Below are 26,142 nucleotides of genomic sequence, written 5' to 3' on the forward strand. Positions count from 1 at the left end.
GCGCTCCAGCAACTCCTGTGGCGGGCCGGGCGCAGTGCGCGCCAACCAAGGGGGCCAGGTACACGGTGTTTCCTCCGACACATTGGTGCGGCTGGCTTCCGGGTTGGAGGCGCGCTGTGTTAAGAAGCAGTACGGCTGGTTGGGTTGTGCTTCGGAGGACGCATGGCTTTCGACCTTCGTCTCTCCCGAGCCCGTACGGGAGTTGTAGCGATGAGACAAGGTAGTAATTACTAGCGATTGGATACCACGAAAATTGGGGAGAAAATGGGATAAAAATAAATAAAAAAATAAAAATAAAATTAAAAAAAAGACCTGTTGGTTGTAACAGAGACCAGTTGGTTGTAACAGAGAATAGTTGGTTGTAAACAGAGACCAGTTGGTTTTAACAGAGACCAGTTGGTTGTAACAGAGAATAGTTGGTTGTAAACAGAGACCAGTTGGTTTTAACAGAGACCAGTTGGTTTTAACAGAGACCAGTTGGTTGTAACAGAGAATAGTTGGTTGTAACAGAGACCAGTTGGTTTTAACAGAGACCAGTTGGTTTTTAATGTCTGCACCCAAATCCATCAGTTTAAGCTAGAGATATCTGTTTTTTTGCATTGGATGTCTCAATCCACCGCATCCGCCTATGTCACACTTCCGCGTCTGCGGTGAAAGGTGACAGAGGTAGAGCAGTGTTCGTCAGACCATGAGACATCCCGAAAATCGGTCTTCTCACAAAATCGTCTGTAGCATCAGAAAGATTATGACCCCTCTATGGAAAGACGAGACCCTCACAAGCACAATGGTGTTCTCTGTTCTGCTCTACGACCCCCACAAGTGTCTTGGGACTCGTCTTAAGTTGGTACAGCCGATCTGCCAACTTTTGTCTGTAGCATCCAAACAGTTTGGGCTACACACTAATAAATCATTTTTGGAATGACCTTCTTAAAACAAATGCAACTCAAATCGAAAAACACTTGCTTACCTGATTTTAAATGGCTGTTGAGACGTGCGAGCCAAGTTGCTTTAAAGTAGAGAGCATTCACAAGAACCAATCTGGTCATTTTGTGGACAGCTTCCAGCTTCTGGTTTCACAAGCTCTTTCATTTTATCTGTGGAAAAACAATACATACTGTAGCTTAGTATAACCATTTTATGTGTTTCATCATTGACAATAATCAAAGTTGAGAGGACTCTACTGTCCGAAAGCACCATGATTTTGGGCCAGTGATGGGCTTCTTCTGTGTTACGTGGACATTCCAAAGTGAAGGGTTCCAGAGGACCTCCTGGGCGGAGGTGATGTCACTCTAGGAGAGATGTATAAAAAGACAGGCAGGAGAGGAGACGGATCCCACTCTCTCTCAGACTCTCCAAACCCTGCTGCAGGAGCCTTCCCTGGTCCTGCTTGAAGACGGGACAGAATTTGGATAAATGACCTGGTCGAACCACACCAGACTTCACACAGTGGCTCCAGACTTCACATACCGTTACTTGTCAGTTGCCGTAGAGACGTCTAAGGGCAAATAAGAACATGCTGTGGATCCTGGTGTTGGTGATTTCTCTCATTGTGAGCAGTGAGCTAGTAGCTGGTCAGAGAGGTATGTCTATAATCACTTTAGTATCTTTAGTGAGAAGAACTTCATATATACTTGTAGGTAAAAAATGTTGGAGAGATTTGAAAGTCTGGTAACACTTTATAATAACAGTGTCATGAATAAGGCATTTAATAAATAAATTATTATAAATTGTATAAATGCTTATGAATTGTAGTGCTTATAAATGCTTATACATGTTTATAAATGTTTACAAATAATTATTTGTATACATGAGTTATTATTAATAGTATATACATAGTTTATTAATGCTTATTCTTGGAAGTTATTATAAGGTGTTACCACCTTTAGAGATCAAATTGTTTTGGGAGCCTGTGATACATGTAAAATAAATGTCTTGTCAATGGCACGTAAAATCCTATTAATCTAAAATGCTACGTTTATATGATAATCATCCCAATTGAATGTCACTGTTTTTATTAAGCATTTGCCATGAAGATGATAAGAATTAGCAAATCAGTTTTGTAAATGAATGCTGAATTAATTAATTGTGTTCTATTTCAGGAATACTGAAATAGAACACAATTAATTAATTCAGCATTCATTTACAAAACTGATTTGCTAAGTCTTATCATCTTCATGGCCAATGGGCTGATTCATTCAGCAGCTTATGCTGTTGAGCAACTTGTCAAATCACACTGGTAGTGTCATTGGTAGTGTTCACGCCACTATTTCTGGAGCCTGTTTGCTAGGAATTCATTCAGAAAACATTTCAGCTCCTAATGTGAAGACCACACTTCCTCTCCACCATGCTCAAGAGATGTTGACACAATACAGATCCCTAAGGACTTTTCCTAGGTCAAATAATATATCTAGTAGGTTTCTATTGGAGCAGCATGACAGTCCCCACATACCAGGTTATCCCAGCATCCTATTCGTCTGGGACACCTCTTCCTGGGTAAGGCCCAGACCTCATGTCCTGTAAATCTAACATCCACAAGAGTCCGTAATTAAGTCTTAAAGTGAGTGACCTTGCCATGATTCTTGCCAACAACTGTGAAACCAAACCAGACTCCAGTATAGTATCTGCTCTGTTCTTTCCAAGCTCCTATTCGAAATCTTTCACATTGAAATTAGTGTGAAAAATTCAATCAATTCCTTATCGATCCATATTTGAGACAAATTGGTTTTGCAGCAGTATGAAAAAGCATTTGGCACAAACCCCACGACATTTAAGTCTCTGTGTTTGAGTATGCATGTGATTCAGGCCAACGGATAGTCTTGGAATGCCAGCTCTTGTGGCAGGGGGATAGTAGCGCAGAGGCAGAGAGCCCACTCAGGTAGTAAAGATGATGAATGGGGAAGTGGATTATGTTGTTTTATAGAAGGACATCTGCATAGTTCATCCCCAACTCATTGCTCACTGATGGCTTGAGTCCAACACAGATGTGCTTCCAAAACAATGTCACAAGAAGAGGAATGAGGTAGGAAAAAATAGTTCTAAAAAGTTTCTTCAGCTGTCCCCATAGGATAACCCTTTTTGGTTCAAGGTAGAACCTATTTTTGATCCAGGTAGAACCCTTCTGGGTTCCATATAGAACAATCTGTAAAAAGGATTCTACATGGAACCCAAAAGGGTTTTACATTAAACCAAAAAAGTATTATTCAACGGGTTCTCCTATGGGAACAGCCAAAGAACCCGTTTAGGTTCTAGATAGCACTTTTCTTTTTTAAGAGTGTATGAGCATGAGCTTTGTGATGTGACTAACATTCTGTTGCAACATGAGGAGGACTTTGGTGGGGTTGACATTAGTTTGAGTTGATCTTAGCATCCTATGATGATAACACCCCATTCACCTAAAATGTCTATTCTTCGTGTCAACTGACTCGTTCTTTGACTTTGGTTGAAACGTAGTATACTGGAATAGGAAGTATGATCTGTCCATTGCTAATGTGTCGCTAATACAGTATTATGAAATATTTCATTTTCAGATGGAGAAATCATCAATCAGATCAAGGGAACAAATCAAGCTCTGGCTGAGATCAAAGAACTGCTGAAGCAACAGGTAAAGCCGCTGTTTGGACGTACAGGGCAACTCTCTGTGAGGATGTCAGGTTCAGTACATGGCCCCATACAGTTTAATAATGTGAACTAATAGTGTCTTTGTACCTCCATGCAGATCCAAGAGATTGTGTTCCTGAAGAACACAGTGATGGAGTGTGAAGCCTGTGGTGAGTAGCCAAGCCAGCCAGCAGAAATAGATATGCCAGTTGGATGGCAGTAAATACTGTGGTGTAGCAGGCTAGAGCTCTTTCAGGCACATAAAACAGTTACTGTATTTTGAATAAAGTACATACATGAATAAGTACATATTTAATATATAATTATGTATACATTCCACATAGTACATTACACCAATATATCAACAGCATGATTGCTATCTCAATTGTATGTAAATATGGTACATTTATCATATCATTGGCTCTCATGTACTTTTGAATATATACAGTACATAAATCAACATATTCATATTTAATGGAAAATGTAAACAACTAGAAAATGCCATGTTTTTTAATTGTATTTATTTTGCACTTATTTTACCAGGTAAGTTGTCAGAACAAACTCTCATTTACAGCAACTACCTGGGGAATAGTTACAGGGGAGAGAAGGGGGATGAATGAGCCAATTAGGTTTCATTACCTCCAGTAGATGGAGACATTGTACAGGAGAGCGCTACAATTCAGAACATTAATTCAGGTGGTCTACTTGGCTGATGGTTGACTTATCACCCTCTTCCCCCTAGGTATGCAAGGTCCCCCTCGCCCCTCCTGTGACCCTAACCCCTGCCACCCGGGGGTAAAGTGCATTGAAACAGCTGGGGGCATCAAGTGTGGCCCCTGCCCTGAGGGCATGGTGGGCAACAGTACCCGCTGCATGGATGTGGACGAGGTAGGACACTTGCGTAAACCCCTCCCCCCCCCAAAAAAAAAAAATAAAAATTTGCCTAGTATTCTGTAGCGGGCCTAAATTGAAACACGATCATGTACTCATAGTATGTGTTATTACACAAGTTATTGTATACGTTGGTTTTAAATCAACTGTTAAAGTGTCTGATTTCATTATATCTCAATGGCAAATTCTTATATCTATTGAAGTCACATTTCGAACATATTAATACACTCTCTCTCTTCTGCTCCTGTGTAGTGTGTGGTGAAGCCTTGCCACATGGGTGTGCGCTGCATAAACACGTCCCCAGGCTTCCGCTGTGGCCCCTGTCCAACTGGCTACACCGGCCCTCAGGTGCAGGGAGTAAGCCTCTCCTACGCCACTAAAAACAAACAGGTAGACATTTTGGCTCAAGCAAAAAGCTTATGAGCTTGGCATTGGCAACATGTAAGGTTTTGTTTGAAGATATATGCATTATGGCTTTCTTTTTTGTATTTGAATTCTACCAAGGTCTGCAAGGACATCAATGAGTGCGAAGGACCCAAGAATGGAGGTTGTGTGGAAAATTCCAATTGTGTAAACACACCTGTAAGTATCAGTAATAACCAATCAATGCCACTCAAATACTGCATATTATTAGAAAATCCAGAGGTCTTTCCTCTGAGGTCTTGAGGAACTAAGTTTACAATGTGGTGGCGGTGTTTGTTGTTGTTAGGGCTCGTTTAGGTGTGGTCTCTGTAAGGCAGGCTATGTTGGGGATCAGCGCAAGGGCTGTAAGCCTGAGAGAGCATGTGGTAATGGCCAGCCCAACCCCTGCCATGCCAGCGGAGAGTGTATTGTCCAACGAGATGGGAAAATAGAGTGTCAGGTAATGGGATACAATTATGTTGCAATGGATCAATGTGAATATGAATACAGCCTAAATGTATACTGCGCCTTTAATACATGTTGTCTATAGCGTTCTGTTGGATGAAGATTGTTCTCTATTGATTCTGCTGAAATGGAATTTAATGTTAATCGACATTTCATATACAGTACAGTCCATAACTCTGTCTTTATCCTGATTCACAGTGTGGGGTGGGATGGGCTGGCAATGGCTACTTCTGCGGATCTGATATTGACATTGATGGCTTCCCTGATGAGAAACAGGAATGCGCCGAGAGGAACTGTGCCAAGGTAATACACTATTATCACCTTGAAAAGACAAAGGAAATCTGTGACTATACTATTTCAAACAGAAAGAAAAATCTAAAGCAGAAAAATTAAGTCACAGTCATGTGTTTTATATACAGTGGGGCAAAAAAGTATTTAGTCAGCCACCAATTGTGCAAGTTCTCCCACTTAAAAAGATGAGAGAGGCCTGTAATTTTCATCATAGGTACACTTCAACTATGACAGACAAAATGAGAAAAAAAAATCCAGAAAATCACATTGTAGGATTTTTAATGAATTTATTTGCAAATTATGGTGGAAAATAAACTTTTGTTATTGACCAAATACTTATCTCAATACTTTGTTATATACCCTTTGTTGGCAATGACAGAGGTCAAACGTTTTCTGTAAGTCTTCACAAGGTTTTCACACACTGTTGCTGGTATTTCGGCCCATTCCTCCATGCAGATCTCCTCTAGAGCAGTGATGTTTTGGGGCTGTTGCTGGGCAACATGGACTTTCAACTCCCTCCAAAGATTTTCTATGGGGTTGAGATCTGGAGACTGGCTAGGCCACTCCAGGACCTTGAAATGCTTCTTACGAAGCCACTCCTTTGTTGCCCGGGCAGTGTGTTTGGGATCATTGTCATGCTAAAAGACCCAGCCACGTTTCATCTTCAATGCCCTTGCTGATGGAAGGAGGTTTTCACTCAAAATCTCACTATACATGGCCCCATTCATTCTTTCCTTTACACGGATCAGTCGTCCTGGTCCCTTTGCAGAAAAACAGCCCCAAAGCATGATGTTTCCACCCCCATGCTTCACAGTAGGTATGGTGTTCTTTGGATGTAACTCAGCATTCTTTGTCCTCCAAACACGACGAGTTGAGTTTTTACCAAAAAGTTATATTTTGGTTTCATCTGACCATATGACATTCTCCCAATCTTCTTCTGGATCATCCAAATGCTCTCTAGCAAACTTCAGACGGGCCTGGACATGTACTGGCTTAAGCAGGGGGACACGTCTGGCACTGCAGGATTTGAGTCCCTGGCGGCGTAGTGTGTTACTGATGGTAGGCTTTGATACTTTGGTCCCTGCAGGTCATTCACTAGGTCCCCCCGTGTGGTTCTGGGATTTTTGCTCACCGTTCTTGTGATCATTTTGACCCCACGGGGTGAGATCTTGCGTGGAGCCCCAGATCGAGGGAAATTATCTGTGGTCTTGTATGTCTTCCATTTCCTAATAATTGCTCCCACAGTTGATTTATTCAAACCAAGCTGCTTACCAATTGCAGATTCAGTCTTCCCAGCCTGGTGCAGGTCTACAATTTTGTTTCTGGTGTCCTTTGACAGCTCTTTGGTCTTGGCCATAGTGGAGTTTGGAGTGTGACTGTTTGAGGTTGTGGACAGGTGTCTTTTATACTGATAACAAGTTCAAACAGGTGCCATTAATACAGGTAACGAGTGGAGGACAGAGGAGCCTCTTAAAGAAGAAGTTACAGGTCTGTCAGAGCCAGAAATCTTGCTTGTTTGTAGGTGACCAAATACTTATTTTCCACCATAATTTGCAAATAAATTCATAAAAAATCCTACAATGTGATTTTCTGGATTTTTTTCTCTCATTTTGTCTGTCATAGTTGAAGTGTACCTATGATGAAAATTACAGGCCTCTCTCATCTTTTTAAGTGGGAGAACTTGCACAATTGGTGGCTGACTAAATACTTTTTTGCCCCACTGTAGGATAACTGTCAAACAGTACCCAACTCTGGCCAAGAGGACGCAGACAAGGATGGTATAGGAGACGCCTGTGATGAGGATGCAGATGGGGATGGAATTTTAAATACACAGGTTACTGGTCTCTCTCTCTCTCTCTCTCTCTCTCTCTCTCTCTCTTTCTCTCTCTCTCTCTCTCTCTCTCTCTCGCTCATGCTTACTACAAGTCTTTAAAGACAGGCTCTGATAAGACTCTGATGCCTCTATGGTAGGACAACTGTGTGCTGGTACCAAACGTCAACCAAAGAAATGTGGACGAAGACGACTTTGGAGACGCCTGTGACAACTGCCGTATGATCAAAAACAACGACCAGAAAGACACTGATATTGATAGACTGGGTGACGAATGTGACGAAGACATTGATGGCGACGGTCAGTATGCATGGACAGCATTTGACCGTGACAAGACTAATTCTGCTATTGCTGTAATACATGTCAATTGACATATGACAAAGCTAATCATCCCTACTACAGGAATCCCCAATAACCTGGACAACTGCAAAAGGGTTCCCAATGCTGACCAGAAGGATCGAGATGGGGACAAAGTTGGAGATGCCTGTGACAGTTGCCCTTACGTTCGCAACCCTGACCAGGTCTGGTTTATTATTGGCTGTACTTGTACACATTCTAGTCATTTCAACATGTTGTACGTAACAGCACAACAAACTTTGGTTTGTTTGAATGATATTTATGTTTCCACAGTTGGATATGGACAACGACTTGATCGGAGACCCTTGTGACACCAATAAGGACAGGTATAGTAGTGTTACTAGCTTTCTTGCCAACTCCCTGCCTTTAACCATTGTAGGCCTGTGCGTGTCGTTCCAATCTATTGGTACTCCATTATTAAAAATGACCTTCCAAATATTATTTTATATGTAATGCAATGACTTTGGATCAATACTTACACTTTCAGAAACCCACAACAGTGAGAAATGTAAAATGGTCTCCAATGCTGAATCCTACCCCAGCCATCTCTCTGTCTTGGTCTCCTTGTGTTTTTCTCTACTATTCTCAGTGATGGTGACGGTCACCAGGACTCTCAGGACAACTGCCCTGCGGTCATCAACAGCGCCCAGCTGGACACGGACAAGGATGGCCTGGGGGACGAGTGTGACAACGACGATGACAATGATGGTATTCCTGACCTTCTGCCCCCGGGACCGGACAACTGTCGCCTCATTCCCAACCCTCTGCAGGAGGACTCTGACGGTGAGTCTAGCCGCTTTTCAGCCCAGTTTCAAAACAGTTCTCCAATATTTCCGTGTCATTTTGACATTAATGTTATCCTGTGTCTTCAAAGTCACAATTTGCTTCGATCTTCTCGTTACAGGTGATGGGGTTGGGAACCTGTGCGAGAACGACTTTGACAACGACACCATCATCGACAGCATCGATGTGTGCCCGGAGAACGCTGAGGTCACTCTTACAGACTTCAGGGCCTACCAGACAGTGGTGCTGGACCCGGAGGGAGACGCACAGATAGACCCTAATTGGGTGGTGCTCGATCAGGTATTGATGCATGCATTAAATCTAATCTAATCTAAGTCAAAGGGTGTTACAGTGTATACAAATCAGTGCCAGGAGACATGTTAACTGCTTAAGTTCCATCGTTTTATCTGATTCTCTTTCCACAGGGAAGAGAGATCGTCCAAACTATGAACAGCGACCCTGGACTGGCTGTTGGTAAGAATAACAATCACACTGTGTCTCACGTTGGATTCATTCAATAAACCAATTTATGTACCTTCTGAAACACACCTTGACCCAAACTCACGCCATTCCCTCAAGGTTACACGGCTTTCAACGGCGTTGACTTCGAAGGGACGTTCCATGTGAATACAGTAACAGACGACGACTATGCAGGCTTCATCTTTGGCTACCAGGACTCTTCCTCCTTCTACGTAGTGATGTGGAAACAAGTTGAGCAGATCTATTGGCAGGCCAATCCGTTCCGAGCTGTGGCAGAACCAGGGATACAACTGAAGGTAAAATGAAATCCTATACGCACACACTATATATGACTTATCCAGTCGTAGTAAAAGTCACGTTCATATACAAATTCATGCAAACATACCACAACTCGGTCAATAGTCTGACCTACACACAACTCGCCCTTTGTAGGGAATACTCATAGGGCCAGTTTCTTACACCAAGATTAAGTCTACTCCTAGACTAAAAACCAGCTCAATGGAGAATAGATACATTTTCCAGTTGAGCTGAAGTATTAAAACACCTGCCCAGATTGATACATTGGAGAGATCCACAGTTATGTAACATTGGTGCCTATGCAATTGTGTTGACAACTAGGCTGTAAAGTCCAACACGGGACCAGGGGAAAATCTACGTAACTCCCTGTGGCACACCGGAGACACCAGTGACCAGGTGAAGCTGCTGTGGAAAGACGCCCGCAACGTGGGCTGGAAGGACAAGACCTCCTACCGCTGGTTCTTGCAACACAGGCCCCAAGATGGATACATCAGGTAGTAGGCTGCTATCAGACACAAGTCATAGGTGTTTGATGGCCTTTGGCGCAGTTTGACATTTATGACATGACATTGTCCTTTGATAATACACTCAATTTTAATTTGTGGCATTACGTGTACAACTGTTTGAACTGACAACATTTTATAAGACCACATACTGTTGAACTTGAACAACATGAAATTATTTTCATGCATGTTTTCTCTTATCATCATATTATCCATATGGTATTCTTTACCACAACATCTTTCAGGTCTAACATACAGTACCAGTCAAAAGTTTGGGCACACATACTCATTCAAGGATTTTTCTTTATTTTTACTATTTTCTACATTGTATTGTAACTATGAAATTACACATCTGGAATCATACAACACATATGGAATCTCTGGTGACTATGGATTCTCGTTCAAGTGCTGTCTGTAAATCCAAATGTTGTAACCCTCGATCTAGACTTGCCATTATCTTGCTGCTTCTATTGTCTGGAAATTGTCTAACCCAGGTCCTGACATTCTTACCCCTGCCGAATTAAGTAGTCAGAGTGGCCGGAAGTTTTTGCATATGAGGTCTTCTGCCGAAGCTTGATTTTGTGGATATATGGATAAAAACTGCCGACCCTGATGTATTTATGCTTTCTGAAACCTGGCTTAAAAAATCTATTACAGACAAAAATATTGGCATAAATGGTTACAATGTGTTTCGTACAGATGGTAAATCTAAGGGTGGTGGTGTTGCTGTATACGTAAAAGACAAGTTCTCTGTGGTTTTCTGACTTCTGTTACTAAACCTCAGCAATTTGAATATCTGTCTTTCAACCTAAACCTTGGTGCATCTTTAAATATGGTTGTATCTTGTTGTTATAGACCTCCATCTACTACTGCTGGCTCTCTGGATTGTATTTTCGAATTGTTATCACAGAATGTCAATTCTGAGTTTGTCCTGATGGGTGATCTGAATCAGGACTGGCTAACATCTAGCTCTGATCAACTCAAAATTCTATGCAATACCTACAATCTCACTCAGATTGTCAACAGTGTAACTAGGTTGAATATAAAATATCCTCTGAAATCCTCTTTGATTGATTTGATCTTAACCAATACTCCCCATCATTTTAATGCTTCTGGTATTTTTGTAAATAACATAAGTGATCACTGTGCCATTGCCTGTGCCATTGCCTGTGTGAGAGATGGCTTTTCTTTTTTAGTCAGGTCGGTAAATAAATATCAATTACAGTCCCATTCTCATTTGCTTCTAACAGTACCAAAAATTAGAACAGGTCATGGTAGAAATAGTTTTAGTTACTTAGCTCCATGGTCCTGGAATTCTCTCCAGAACATATAAAAATTTGATGATCTAGTTTCGTTGGTGGAGTTTAAACACTTGTTCAATGTACATATCATAAAAGAGTGTAATTGTCTCTAACGTAATATGTAATTGTTGTACTGTATCTGTGTTTATAGTTTTGTTTAATGTTGTGTTAGTGTATGTAAGTTGTTTTTCTGAAACATTGTTCCCCCTGCTGCTATTGGACCAGGTCTCTCTTGGAAAAGAGATGTTATCTCAATGAGAAAAACCTGTATAAATAAAGGTCAAATAATACATTTAAAAAATGTAGTAACCAAAAAAGTGTTAAACAAATCAAAATCTATTTTATATTTGAGATTCTTGGGGGTGGGGGTGCTTTGCTGGTGACACTGTCAGTGATTTATTTAGAATTCAAGGCACACTTAACCAGCATGGCTACCACAGCAGTCTGCAGCGATACGCCATCACATCTGGTTTGCACTTAGCGGGACTATTATTTGCTTTTCAACAGGACAATGACCCAACACACCTCCAAGCAGTGTAAGGGCAATTTGACCAAGGAGAGTGATGGTGTGCTGAATCAGATGACCTGGCCTCCACAATCACCCAACCTCAACCCAATTGAGATGGTTTGGGATGAGTTGGACTGCAGAGTGAAGTAAAAGCAGCCAACAAGTGCTCAGCATATGTGGGAACTCCTTCAAGACTGTTGGAAAATAATTCCTCATGAAGCTGGTTGAGAGAATGCCAAGAGTGTGCAAAGCTGTCATCAAGGCAAATGGTGGCTACTTTGAAGAATATTAAATATATTTTGATTTGTTTAACACTTTTTTGGTTACTACATGATTCCATGTGTTATTTCATAGTTTTGATGTCTTCACTATTTTTCTACAATGTAGAAAATAGTAAAATAATGAAAAACCCTTAAATGAGGTGTGTCTAAACTTTTGACTGGTGCTGTAACTATTCTGGTTCGAGATGGTCATTCTTTGGCTGCATTTACACAGGCAGCCTAATTCTGATCTTTGCACAATTACTGGGAAGATAATTGGTCTGCCTGTGTAAATGCAGCCTTTGTCATATTTTTGTGTTCCTTACTGGTCTCCCTATGTGTTTGTGTGTGTCATGTTCAGGGTGCGTTTCTATGAGGGTCCTCAGCTAGTGGCAGACACAGGCATCATCATAGACACCACCATGAGAGGAGGCAGACTGGGCGTCTTTTGCTTCTCTCAGGAGAACATCATCTGGGCTAACCTACGCTACCGCTGCAATGGTGAGCAGCACACTAATGCCGAACCCCCCGCCCCTTTAGAATACTCTTTTAACAAGCAGGAAGTAGAGGAGAATGAGGACCTTAGGGAATCAATTACGGAATGATTGCCTTGCAGAATCACGATAATGTAATTCCTGTATTGAGAAATGGATGAAACTGGTCTCTGGCTAAAGAGGAACTGCATTGACCTATGTTTTGTGCCTGCTTCTATGCCTTCACATTAGCATGAAGTGATACCGTGGCCGCATTTATATAGACTCCATCTAAATGACCTCTTGGTACACAAGACTAGTTTGAGGTCTTAGAGAGAAACACATTTGAGGCTGTCAGCAGTTGAAACAATGAAGTGTTTTCCCCACCCCTTTTCGGTAAACAGCTGAGGGATGGGGCTAGAGGAATATAACCACTCCAAATTCATATACACCGCTATGGATGCAAGGACTGATATCCATGATATTAACATTATAGTTTCAAACATGGTTTGAGGCTATATAGTATGTTTACATTTACTTTGCTTATAAACAGAGTAAAACAGGCTTATAATTTGGGTTCTGATGCAGTACGATAGTTGAACTAAGCTTAAGTTATGTTATATTCTTTAAGAATCAATGGGTACATATCCTTCATTTATGAAAAAATGGATGCAGCAACTGCAGATTGCCCCTTTAATTATATTGGTCTGTTGGTTGTTTGGTATTGTAAAGACATTTGGACGTACTACAGACACCAACTAACTTACAGTATAACTCATTTACAGTAGGTAGGCCTATTGACATGCACGGATTCCATATTGACTTATCTCGCCCTCTCCCTTTAGATACAATCCCTGAGGACTTTGATACATACCAAGCCCAACAGGTCCAGCTGCAGTTCTAACAGGGCATCTGCCCAAATGAAGACTGAGAAGACAATGCATCTACAACCTCAACATTCCGGAACACATGTCTCCCAGATGAACAGTACAGTGTTGCATCTTAAATGGCACCGAATCTCCTATATAGTGTACTACTTTTGACTAAAGACTATATAGGGAATAGGGTGCCATTTCAGACGTACCCAGTGAGATTTCACTCAGCAAAATGGCGGCTGACATTGATCACCACCAGCAAAGACAGAGGATTTTCCTGTCTGACATTCGCTCCCCAATAATTCCAGTTCTGGGGGGCTTTTCTGTCACCAATATAGAAATGTGAAAATATGTTTTTGTTAATAATCAGGGTGTTGCCAGTAAATGTTTGTTACATTGTGAGGGGACCCTATAAAAATAAAAACATTTGATATGCATTAGATTACATGTGATTAATTATTACTGTTGAGTGCCCTAGAAATAAATGTTGAACTACACATCTTTATTTTGCTTTAGCATATGCTGAATATATACTGTAAGACTTAAAAGTCAAAACAGTGAAGAAAAGTCCTCCTACTACTAACTAGACTGAAACTGTGATGAAAAGTCCTACAACTAACTAGCTCGAAACTGTGATGAAAAGTCCTACTACAACTAACTAGCCCGAAACTGTGATGAAAAGTCCTACTACTAACTAGACTGAAACTGTGATGGAAAGTCCTACTACTAACTAGACTGAAACTGTGATGAAAAGTCCTACTACAACTAACTAGCCCGAAACTGTGATGAAAAGTCCTACTACTAACTAGACTGAAACTGTGATGGAAAGTCCTACTACTAACTAGACTGAAACTGTGATGAAAAGTCCTACAACTAACTAGCCCGAAACTGTGATGAAAAGTCCTACTACTAACTAGACTGAAACTGTGATGGAAAGTCCTACTACTAACTAGACTGAAACTGTGATGGAAAGTCCTCCTACTAACTAGACTGAAACTGTGATGGAAAGTCCTACTACTAACTAGCCCGAAACTGTGATGAAAAGTCCTACTACTAATTAGACAGAAACTGTGATGGAAAGTCCTCCTACTACTAACTAGACTGAAACTGTGATGGAAAGTCCTCCTACTAACTAGACTGAAACTGTGATGGAAAGTCCTCCTACTACTAACTAGACTGAAACTGTGATGGAAAGTCCTCCTACTAACTAGACCGAAACTGTGATGGAAAGTCCTCCTACTAACTAGACCGAAACTGATGGAAAGTCCTCCTACTACGATCTAGACTGAAACTGTGAGGCCTTGAGCAACTGCTTTGAATGCTGATAAAAAGTTTGGAACTGAAATCAAACATGCACAGGTATTCCAATTATTTAAAAAAAAAACCACATACAGAAATACAGATTACAAAATATAAATAACAGAACAAGGACAATATGATATATAGATAGTTCAAATGTCACACATTTAGTAAACCTTAGTGAAAATTAGTTTTATTTGATATTGAGACTATGTACAGGAAAAAGATGCCACCCACATTCAAGTTTAATCTTACAAATGGGCCACATACGTAGTTTCACATAGCAACAAAGAAATACTACATCTCAGAATATGATTTACAGGACAATGGTTAAATATGTGATACCCACTTAAAAGCTGACCAAGAAGAGATTTTCTTTACATTACTAAATGGAAATACTTGCCAAAAGTGTAATTTTAGGTTTTCCAACATCAACTGTTCTAGAGGAAGCAATTATATGGATTCATACTATATTATATATTATATATTATTCATACTATATTATGAATGAATCCATTATATGGATTCATTCATGCATTTAAAGTATGGGTAACAAAACATAATTATTCATTCACTTGAGATTAAGTTCCTTTGCAATTGCTCAATGTTTACCTTATTAGTTGAGGGAATTTGTGGTGACAGGTACTCAGGCAGTGACAGTATACTTAGTGAGAATCAAGATAACATTCTCACTTCAGTCAGTTTATTTCAATAACGACTGTCAACAGGAGTCCACATCACCTTTTTAGATTTCCACTTCCCATGCATATGCAGAGCAGTATGGTACATTGATCGACAAGTAAGTATACATTGAGTGCTATTTCTTTTTTTAACATGATGGGAAAACAAGCTGCATTGGAATAAGCCCTTTCTGGTTTTGCATCCCAAAATAAGGAATATGCTTCTAAGTCGCATTTAAAATTACCGGCTTTACAAAAAAGAATATACGCTTTCTTCAAATTTGGGCTAAAACAGTCAGCATTAACAGAACAGTCACTGTTCACATTCACAAGGCAGGTGACCATAACTTAAGTGAGAAGGCAACAGAATAAGAACACATACAGTACAATAAACATGTTTGTTAAACCTTACATAGAATATGTCTTACTGTATGCAGTCACAGTAACTGATATGTTTAGAATTGATTTCAAAACATGCCTCAATTTATGTTAGCTAGGTAGCCATAGTTCATACACATACTGCTGAAGTCAACATGATAGTGCTGAATCATTTTCAATAAACCCGCATCAGCAATAGGGACTACTTATAACATCTGTCATGTCATGCAACTGACAGTAAGCTCTCTTGACAGTCAAGTTTAACTGCAAATACAGAGTACAGTCAAATACATAGGCACTTTACAATTGAGTGCAATGGAGCAGAATGTTCTCTTTTCAAAATGGTTTGAATGGCTATTTTTACCCTGTAGGCACCTGCAACTTACCACAGGTGAGAAATTACACAGTTAAAGAGAATCACTTGCCTCCAACCAAATTAATTTGAATAATCCAGTCCACCAATTTTTTGACTTAAGTTAAAAATCTCAATTTCATTTTCTCTCTTGGTCATGTGCAGTTGTAAATTAAACAAATACACTTGAAATTCAACAGTTCTTTCAATTTCAACTTATTTTTTTAAAGATAGTGAACAGTGCCAAGTTTGACCGCAACTGTAAGCGCCATATTTAAGTAGCTAGTGAAACTGTTTTTGTTTTTACTCTTGCCAGGCCATTAAAGTGACAGTTCACTCCAAAATCGAAATTTGTCCGAAGATGTTATATTGTGGTCTAATGTCAAGAGGAGTCCATGGCCCAAGCCTAATGTTCTGTAGCTTCAGTTATTCAGTGTGCGCCTCATTCTTAAAGGAATGGAAAAGATGCACACCAACTGATTCCATAATTTTTTCCTTTCAGTTTACACTTGTAGCTCAGTAATTTGGGTGGTCATTTGAAGACAAAAAGTTGCATCAAACTAATTACAATATGCATGCTATAAATCACATCAACTATTCGGCTTTCACATCCATCGTTTTGATTTGATTATTTGAGGATAATGCGACGATGTGAATTTCCAAGTTCAAGATATAAGTTGAGTTATCCTGCAATGAAGCCGGTTAGAGTTGGAGGATTTGTTGCCATGGTTTCTGATTAGGCTAGAAAACTTTTTCTGGATCAGGAAATTCAAAGTTGATTAAGAATTTGAAAGAAGTTGGCTCCTTAACTCATCAACCCTCTTTTTGAAATGGCTTCATCTCAACATTAGACAACTTTGAGAGCTGAAATCGTCAATCTTTGGAGTGAACTACCACTTTTAAAAAACGTCTGTGTTATGAAGATGGGATTCATAATAGGTTCGCCTTACAGGATCAACTATTTAAAACCCACAGCAAAGTGCTACAGTGAAGAACTAGGTTCAAAAGCAAGTAACAGCCAATTCAATTGAACAACAAATGGATGGTAGTAAGAGATATTCAAGAAAAATGCTTATGTCATTTGTTGAAACAGAAATTCCAAGACCTTATACAAATAGATTCTTATTTCAGCAATGAGCTAGCATTATGCATAAATGGAGGCAACACAGTCATCTGAAAAGTAACCATTTATGTGAATCATTAGGAACAACTGACGCATGCATCATTTTTGATGGGGTGTTTTTCTGTTTTTCCAACATTGTAGAGCGCAATTTAAATCAAACCTGCATAGAAAACGAGCATTTCGCTACAGCCGCAATAATATCTGCTAAATATGTGTGACCAAACATTTGATTTGAAGGCCTTTTTCTGAGGTTCACTTCCATTTTTGTCATGCGGTCATTTTGTTTCAGCTATAGCCTATGTACAGGATATCAGAATGCACATTTTGGAAAATGTTCAGACAAACAAAACTAATTTGCAGAGAATTAATCTGGATGGCACTGTAAGAAAGTAGCATACTGGTGTATTGCAGTTTGGCTCAAACAGTCTTTTGTATAACGATGCATTTCTACATATTCTAGTGATGCAATGGTATGATTTCTCATTTCCGATTTGCGTAAGAATCAAATATTCTCTCTCAAATATATATTTGTACTTATCATTAACTTCATAGTTGTGGAACTATGCCTCTTCCCACATTGGGATTTAGGTAAAAAGTACCATTTACATTTTCTGTATATACACACACAATTCACTGTACAGTAGAAACATGATCAAACATAGCTACAGTATAAAAATGTCAAAGGTTAAGAGAAAAACTAAAAAACTAATATTGTTCTTTACCAAACAAATAAATGGTTGACACTTGCCACTAAATGGTTTACACATTCTCAGCCCATAGAAGGAAACATCCAATTTAACCAAGTTGCTCTTCACTTCCATCTTGCTATATTAGTTTTCAAAACAGAAATGTCAGAATATGAAACAGAGGGGAAGATAGAGTAAAATAAAAAGTTAAAGTATTTCAGCTCTACAAGTTAGCGTATAGAAAAAAGTTCTGCCCATTTTAACCACTTTTGCAAAGTTCTACATGTGTTTTGGGACTCATTTTGCTATGTGCATAAAATGGAATGGTTCAAATAGTTTTCTACCAGCCCCTAATCTGGAGGGAAGAACCAAATATTAATTATAAGTAACATTGTTTTTTATCATAACAATTGTCTAGCAAAATAATTGTATTTGCGTTTGTAAGTTTCCCTTTAAGGAGAAGAAAGCCTCCCCATATTTGCACTCTCCATCAAATTTGAAATCAACATTTCCTTTTTTACAAAACACCCATAACTCATCTAGAAAGTGTACCAGTACAAAATACAGTACAGTGATTTGTCAAACTTTACACTACATAACCACAAATATTGTCACTGACTAGGATTTAAAATTCCTCTAAAATACAAGAAAATGTTAGAAGTTAAGAAAATACACTGTCACATTAGTTACACTTAAAAACAGTACAATACTCAATATGTAAGGCAAAATCAGGTGATCTCACAGTGACAAGTTCAACAGGTTTCTGAGGAGCTTGTATCCTTCAGATTTTCAGGAGGCATTCAATCTGGATATGCATGCAAAGGAGAATTATGGCCATCTAGTTTGGGTATTTGCATTTGCTATGTTTACATTGTCACATTTGCTTAAGCTTATGAGCAGCTAAATATAAGCATCTGTTGTATATGTTTTTCATTAATTATGCTACATTTAAAAACAGCATTGGCACAAGACAAAACCCAACGATTGCGGGCCCATGTAAGTGATGAAAGAAAACACAAATGCAGATCCTATCCTCTATTTTAAGAGGCCTTATCTGATTCTATCTAGCGAGATGTCGTAGCAACTTGCAACCGTAAGAGCAAACATGGGGAGGATTTGTACTCCTTAAATTTAACAGAGCAGCTTAATACATAAATATGTAACTTAAATTAATAGATACATAAGTGTAGTTTGCACAATACAGTTAGAGCAGAGACATTTTGGCTTCGAACTCAAACACATTTTGAAATGCAACAATAAAAAAAACATTCAACTGAAGTAATAAATATTTCAATAAATAAAAACATACATTTAAACAGAACATAATCCAACATAGGCATAACGCAAACATTAACATTTGGTTGTCAATAAAAATAAAGCTTTGAGTGTGAAATATAAAGCTTATATGGTTGGTAAGGAATGATAATAGGTATGGTGCAGCTCACCTTCCTAGTGGCTTTTTGCTTTTTAAATGCATGTAGATTTGTAGAAAAATAAAAATAAAAATCAAAAGGAGATATACAATCCGTTATCAAGTGTGACACTGTGGGATATATGGTAAGTAATTATAGATAGTTAACGCAGCAAGCTAGCAAAGCTCTGACCAACCAACAATCTCATTGGAAATTACAGCAATTCCATTCCTGACCCTAACAAGCCATTGCATGTCCTTCTCCACAATGGGTTTTGGTGGCTCATCATTTAAAGGACTTGAGGGTGAGTGCGAGGTTGAATAGCCATGCCTGGTTCCCTTTCTTCCTAGGGTTCTTTTTTGTTATTGGTCACTGACAGCATTCTCTATTACAGCCTATCCATCCTAAACGTGTCCTCAGTGGCAGTGTCGGCCAGAACCATGTCGGGGTCATTGAGCATGTGCAGTCCGTCCAGGGTGAGGGGGTCGATCTTCAGCTCGTCCAATGGGAACTGTGAGTCCGCGTCGAAGCTGACATCTCCGACGCCGGCCAGTGAGTTGGTTAACTCCTTAGAGAGGCTGGGCGGAGACTCGCCTGTCACTAAAACACAACAATTAGGGAAACATTTGACAATCATTAAATCAAAGCAGCTGCTAGTTAATTAACAGTATTACTTTAAGTAACAGTCTTCACCCAAAGAATCTGTAACAAGAGAAACTAAATACAACTAATCTTACAAAACACGTTTTACTCATACTGGCCAAACTTCATAAAACAATTGACTAATCAAGCCAGGACGAACAAAACTTGAATAGGTGTGTACAGTGCCCAACTAAGTTGAATTACATGACAGGCTCTCTAATCGACTCAGCTGCTGCTCGGTACCTGTGAGGATGATGTTTGGGATGTTGCCATGGCTACCGTAGCCCAACGGCTGGGAGTGGTGCAGGCTGCTCCCTGTGAGGCCCATCATAGCTGCTTGTGTGTAGTTGAGGGTGGAGCACTGGCTGTACAGGCTATTGGAGCTGATCGGGTTCTCAATCATATTGAACTGTTCGAGCTAAGCAAGTGAAAAGAAAAAAACATGTAATAGGTCAAGTTAGGAAATAGAACACAGAGATCAGGCACAAGTTGTAATACGTGGGGATGTAGTGGTTGTGAAATTCATGGCCTAGTTTAGTGTGGGTTAAGTCACCTGATGGGAGAGAGCGTTGGTCTGCCTTGATGCTAGCTGCTGGTCGTAGAAAGAATCCCCAAATATACTGCCCACCACTGGAATGTGCTGAAAGAGACATTTGACATCTGATTAAAGTACAACATCAAAAAAAGGGTTATGGAAACTAATAGACTTACAGTCAATGGGTAAAGCCTTTTCTTGGGTATCTGAGGGATATAAAAGGGAACATTAAAGTCATGAAACATCACAAAAGGCATGAGGCAATTCACAAGCCATTCAATTACCGTTAGGTAAATGGCTGTTCATGATGGCAAACACCAGCATCTCATAACACATCATAATGCCTATTCAGGCCCAAAATTACCATAGACACAGCATGATTCATAAGAGCCACATCCACATAAATGTTTTATCAGTAAGATGTGAACCCTAACATTATAAAAATCTGGAGCAATAGGCCTTCATTTAGAATATAGAAACGTCACAATCGCCATCTTGTCATTTTTAGGGGGATGATATTGTAAGCTAGCAAAACAATGCTGTAGCACTAACTAACGACAGCAAATAAATGCAAATTACTTTGGCTAGCTACAGTAGCTAACTTGGCTTACTGTGGGGTGAGGTTAATTGGCTTCTGCAGTTTCTCTACTAGCAACTGCAATGCTGTTTCATGCCCTCAACTGACTAGGTCCAGTAATATTTACCATTTGACACATTTTGTGATGTATCCACTTTCTAAGCACATATTGAATGCCAATGTTCGCCAATATAAAACACCAAACTTTGGCATTCAGTAACAATAGAAGATTAAAAAAACAGCATAATAAGTTGGTGGAAGATGACATTACTACAGCTAGCTACAGTACATGGAATCAGACACTTTCAGAGGAACAGAACTAGAAAGAGCTCAAACCAATTTCCCAAACCTCTGGCACTTTTTTGTAAAATATGCTGGAAACAATGCCACATAAAACAGGAAACAACCAAAGCTGCTATCAACGTGTTAGACTAACTAAAAATAATCATAATTAAGTTTCTATGTAGGTGCTGCATACACACAGGACATGCACTGAGTGTACAAAACATTAAGGACACCTGCTCTTTCCATGAATTAGACTGACCGGGTGCATCCAGGTGAAAGCCATGATCCCTTATTGATGTCACTTATTAAATCCACTTCATAACAGTATAGAAGGACTTTTAAGCCGTGAGACAATTGAGACATGGATAGTGTATGTGTGCCATTCAAAAGGGAGAATGGGCAAGACAAAAGATTTAAGTGCCTTTGAACAGGGTATGGTAGAAGGTGCCAGGCACACCAGTTTGTGTCAAGACCTGCAACATTGCTGGATTTTTCACGCTCAACAGTTTCCCATGTGTATCAAGAATGGTCCACCACCCAAAGGACATCCAGCCAACTTAACAACCGTGGGAAGCATAGGAGTCAACATGGGCCAGCATCCCTGTGGAATGCTTGACACCTTGTAGAGGTGGGTGGTGCAACTCAATATTAGGAAGGTGTTCTTAATGTTTTGTACACTCAGTGTATATTGGGTTCAAGCAAAAACACAAAAAGCTGCTATGCGACAACACTCAAAGGCCTGAGTCAATATGATAAGCAGACAGCGAGCAGTGGTCTGGAGGAGAGGAGATGGGATTGCTGACACCATGGAGGGGAGCAAGAGGCTGGGATGAGCAGCAGCTAGACCAATTACAGCCAATTTTGGGCAAAAAACCCTCCCCAACAAAGCATCTTGGTGGTTTCGCCCTTACTTGAGGCGAGCCGCCAGGGGAGAAGCCTTGATTGGAGACTGGGGAGGTTGGAGACTGATTGGCCGGAGAGCCAGTCTGATTGCGGTACTGTTGGAAGGAAGAGTGTTAACCGGTGCAGAGTTCCATAATCCTAGACAAAGAGCACTCAGAAAGGGCCCAAGGAGAGTCTAAGGTGGGCTCTTACACCATCTAAATCACAGACCAGTTCACTCCCCAAAAAAACATCAGCCATTGCTGAAGGGGACCAATGAACCAAACTTTGTTGGAGCTAGAATTTCACTGGGTATAAACAGTCAAGGTATCGACAAGCAGGAAACTCAACCCAACAGAAGAAACCCAAGTAAAGAGACTGCACAGATCTTAAAGTGCAACTGACACCATTTTAGCTAATTTGCAGATACTGTATAAAAAAATTTTTTTTATCAGCCCAAAATATTAAATTCACCAACTTCATAAGAGGTTTTAAAAATAGGCTCTATTTGATTCAAAACTCCATTGCTTATAGTCTGACATTGTTGGCAGAATAGATTAATGCCCCAATACATTGCTTTGTAGTCCACTAAATATTGCTGTTCGGTTGTAAATCACAGCTGGCAAGCTACATTATTTGCTGCCTGCCATTCAGTTGGCACTCACACAATATTTTGGACAAAAAGACAAAGGCTAGGAATCTCAAACCCATCAAACTAGAAAAGGCAATGAAGCAGTACGCCAACCACAGAGGAACTTGTCCACTGTGGTTGGCGAACCCTAAATCTTCTGGCCGAAGCCCTGCGTGGCATCACCTGTGCCACAAGAGCATTTTGGTTGAATTGGCAAAGTCGATATCCACAGGGTCGCTACAGTTTGTTATTTGTGGTCGTAAATATAATGTTGGAGTTAATCTATATGAGGGGGTAGGGTATGTAATTTATTTTACAGTACAAGGGGATGGTGATGTGAGAAATATTTTTTTCCTTTGGGAGCGCATTTTTTTATGACACCTTGAGTTGGACCAAACTGTCCCTAACATGTGTTGAAGTGGTTGTTGTTGTAGCTGTTGGTGATGTGTATACAGTAGGCAACTGAGGGAGAGATGTAAAGTTCCCAAAAAGACGAGTCCCGTGGTATTTACAGGAAACCATTCGGGTGTATTGTGGCTTTTGCGACAGCTTTCTAATTTTTCTAGCATTCAAAGTGAATGGCAGAGGCTCGTATGGCAATTGCCTATTTGCATATAGGGCTACTGTAGATATGACTGGTTATGGCGCACACCGGTTTGTGTAGACTGGACAAGATTGACAAGCTTTTATTTACTGCAGTGTATTAATTATCCAAACGCATGACCGCTTTCCTACTCTTATTTCTAGAAAAGTATTTTTTGAATGTATGAAAACACCTTGAAGTATAAAAAAAAGTAATAAAATAAATGATTTGGGCTTACTGCTATTAGCCCATGCAAACGCACTGAATAACAGATTCACTACATGGAACCACCGACAGTCCCCCCAAAAAACTCACAAGGAAGTTTGTTTTCTGAGTGTCTGTCCCATATCTGAGATTTAAAAAATTATAATAATTAAATAAAAATCAGGGAACATTTGTAAAAAAATGTTTTACATACATTTCACCCCTTCTTTTTGGCAGTAAACAGTCTCCATATATTTTTTTCAACTAGTGCCGGGGGACCTTTAGACGAGTCTTGTGAGGCCTGTCGACATCCAAGGGCAAAACATGTACATGTTCGTGAGTCTCACCTTTCCACAGACAGGAAATAATAGTTTGTAGGCCAAACCGTTCGGACACTACAGACGATTCTGCGCGAAGAACGATTTTCTGGATGTCTCATGGTCTGACAACAATGCTCTAGCTGTCACCTTTCACCGCAGATGCGACCTTACGGGGTTAAGTAATTCCTCCCTACCTGTTGATCTCTAAACAAAGCAGAATTTATGGTACGCAGCTATAACTCGCTAGCAAGCTATCTAGCTAATATAATTTTATTACTTTCAGAAATTATTTTAAATTAAACGAGAACTTACCACAATAATCTAGACCAGGTATTCCCAAACGGAGGTACGCACAATGCCGTCGGGGTACGCCAAATAAAAACGTGATTCACATGTAAAAGAATATATACTTTTGTATTTTTAAAAAATGCACATTTTCAAACAGTCCATTTATGTTTTCCAACGGGGCTATACATTTGGGTTGGTTCTTCCCCCTCGCCTGAGTAGCCTTGTTTCACTGCCTAAAATGAAACTATCTAGTGTTCAGCGAAATAAGTCAAATACAGGTAGCCTAGTCAAATTAAAATCCAATCACATTAAAAGTTACTCTCTGGCGGGAGTACGGCGGGAGTTGGTGGAGTATACCACCAACGGTCCGTAAGTAGCCAAACCTGGCTGCTGCTCATTCTGTTTGCTCGAAAATTGATAAACGGTGAAAAAAAATAGAGACACATACCAGCTCTACTGGTAGTACTGCTACTACCAGCAGTACTACACCTGCCGACATCAAGTTGTTCTGCTTCCACGAGCAGATCCAATGCTAGCATCAGTAATTCTACATTTGTTGTTAGCCCAGCTAGCATGGACACTGACAGTTGTGAATCTGATGCAGCCGAAGAGCTACTGCCCCCTTACCTGGGAAAGCACCGAGCAACAGACAGGGAAGTTGAACCATCAAAGAAGCTCAAATATGAGGAGAACTACATTGATTTGGGGTTCACTTATATTGGGAGTAGTGTCTTTCCCCAGCCACAGTGTGTTATATGTGCAAAAGTACTCACAACTCGATGAAACCTTCACTCTTGCGCAGATTTTTAGAAACAAAACATGCCAATTTGAAAAATAAGCCACAGGAATTTGAGGGAGAACTAAGACTACGTTCGAGTAGTAAGACATGGATAAAAGCAACACATACCATTAATAAGAAGGGGCTAGAAGCGTCTTATATGGTGAGCTACCGAGTGGCTAGGACAGGCAAGCCCCATACTATTGTGGAGGACTTAAATCTTCCTGCTGCCGTGGATATGGCTGGGGGGGGGAAGCCCCAAAAAACTATTCAGACAAGGCCTTCATCAAACAACACTTTCACGATGCATCAGTGACATGGCAGGAGATGTTTTGAAACAATTCCTGCTTCGCATACAAGCCAGTGAATTATATGGGGGAGGGGGGGGTCAATTAAGGAAGACATCCTCTTCTGCAAACCACTGGAAACCAGGAGAGGATATTTTTAGAGTACTGGACCGCTTTGTGACATCAAATGGACTTTGGTGGTCAATATGTGTTGGTATCTGGACTGATGGCGCTAAAGCCATGACAGGGAGACATAGTGGAGTGGTAACGCGTGTGCAAACAGTTGCTCCCGACGCCACTTGTGTACACTGCAGCATCCACCGAGAGGCTCTTGCTGCCAAGGGAATGCCTGACAGCTTGAAAGAGAGTTTTGGACACAACAGTGAAAAAGCAAGGCCCCTGAACTCTCGTGTATTTTCTGCAATGACATAGGCAGTGACCATGTAACGCTTTTACAACATGCAGAAGTGAGCTGGTTATCAAGGGGCAAAGTATTGACACTTTTTTAAATTGAGAGACGAGCGAAAAGTTCTTTACTGACCATAATTTTCACTTGTCTGACCACTTGCATGATGACGAGTTACTCACGCTACTGGCCTATCTGGGTGATGTTTTTTCCTCGCCTGAATCTAGGATTACAAGGACTCTCCGCGACTATATTCAATGTGCGGGACAAAACTGATGCTAGGATTAAGAAGTTGGAGCTCTTTTCTGTCTGGTTTAACAAGGACAACACACAGTTCTTTCCATCATCGTTTGATTTGTGGGCAAATGAACAAGCTTACGGACAATGTCAAATGTGATATAGTGAAGCAACTGAGTGAGTGAGTTGGGTGCGCAATTACGCAGGTACTTTCCCGAAATGGATGACACAAACAACTGGATT

General features: G+C 40.2%; 2 protein-coding genes across 4 annotated transcripts in view; one reads left to right on the forward strand and one right to left on the reverse strand.

Annotated features, from left to right (window-relative positions):
- The first annotated feature begins 462 nt into the window (after window positions 1-462).
- Window positions 463-13,751, forward strand: comp (cartilage oligomeric matrix protein). The gene is made up of 19 exons (XM_055940714.1): window positions 463-1,580; window positions 3,528-3,601; window positions 3,716-3,767; window positions 4,340-4,485; window positions 4,741-4,878; window positions 4,993-5,070; window positions 5,198-5,350; window positions 5,554-5,658; window positions 7,373-7,480; window positions 7,618-7,777; window positions 7,880-7,998; window positions 8,108-8,160; window positions 8,424-8,617; window positions 8,739-8,917; window positions 9,043-9,091; window positions 9,197-9,393; window positions 9,716-9,888; window positions 12,328-12,467; window positions 13,285-13,751. The coding sequence occupies exons 1-19, from the start codon at window positions 1,514-1,516 to the stop codon at window positions 13,341-13,343; spliced, it is 2,244 nt and encodes a 747-aa protein (XP_055796689.1). The 5' UTR covers window positions 463-1,513; the 3' UTR covers window positions 13,344-13,751.
- A 1,039-nt stretch (window positions 13,752-14,790) lies between these two features.
- LOC129867363 (CREB-regulated transcription coactivator 1-like) overlaps window positions 14,791-26,142 on the reverse strand; it is a 31,440-nt gene continuing 20,088 nt past the window's right edge. For 2 of the 3 annotated variants that reach the window (XM_055940717.1, XM_055940715.1), the window contains 4 exons: window positions 22,195-22,281; window positions 20,440-20,526; window positions 20,130-20,304; window positions 14,791-19,844 (listed from right to left, as the gene is read on the reverse strand). In XM_055940717.1, coding sequence (XP_055796692.1) covers window positions 19,633-19,844; window positions 20,130-20,304; window positions 20,440-20,526; window positions 22,195-22,281 — 561 coding nt within the window. In that variant the 3' untranslated portion in view covers window positions 14,791-19,632. The remainder of the gene's footprint in view (window positions 19,845-20,129; window positions 20,305-20,439; window positions 20,527-22,194; window positions 22,282-26,142) is intronic. The other variant, XM_055940716.1, reaches the window with a different exon arrangement.

This window comes from Salvelinus fontinalis, chromosome 12 (assembly GCF_029448725.1).
Source record: "Salvelinus fontinalis isolate EN_2023a chromosome 12, ASM2944872v1, whole genome shotgun sequence".
Taxonomy (NCBI): Eukaryota; Metazoa; Chordata; class Actinopteri; order Salmoniformes; family Salmonidae; genus Salvelinus; species Salvelinus fontinalis.

Excerpts from the sequence above, each read along its gene's own strand:
- comp (XM_055940714.1), top strand. The coding sequence starts at position 1,514 with ATGCTGTGGATCCTGGTGTTGGTGATTTCTCTCATTGTGAGCAGTGAG. Across the intron at positions 3,768-4,339 it reads GATGGAGTGTGAAGCCTGTG|GTATGCAAGGTCCCCCTCGC; the intron begins GTGAGTAGCCAA and ends TCTTCCCCCTAG. Across the intron at positions 5,351-5,553 it reads ATGGGAAAATAGAGTGTCAG|TGTGGGGTGGGATGGGCTGG; the intron begins GTAATGGGATAC and ends CCTGATTCACAG.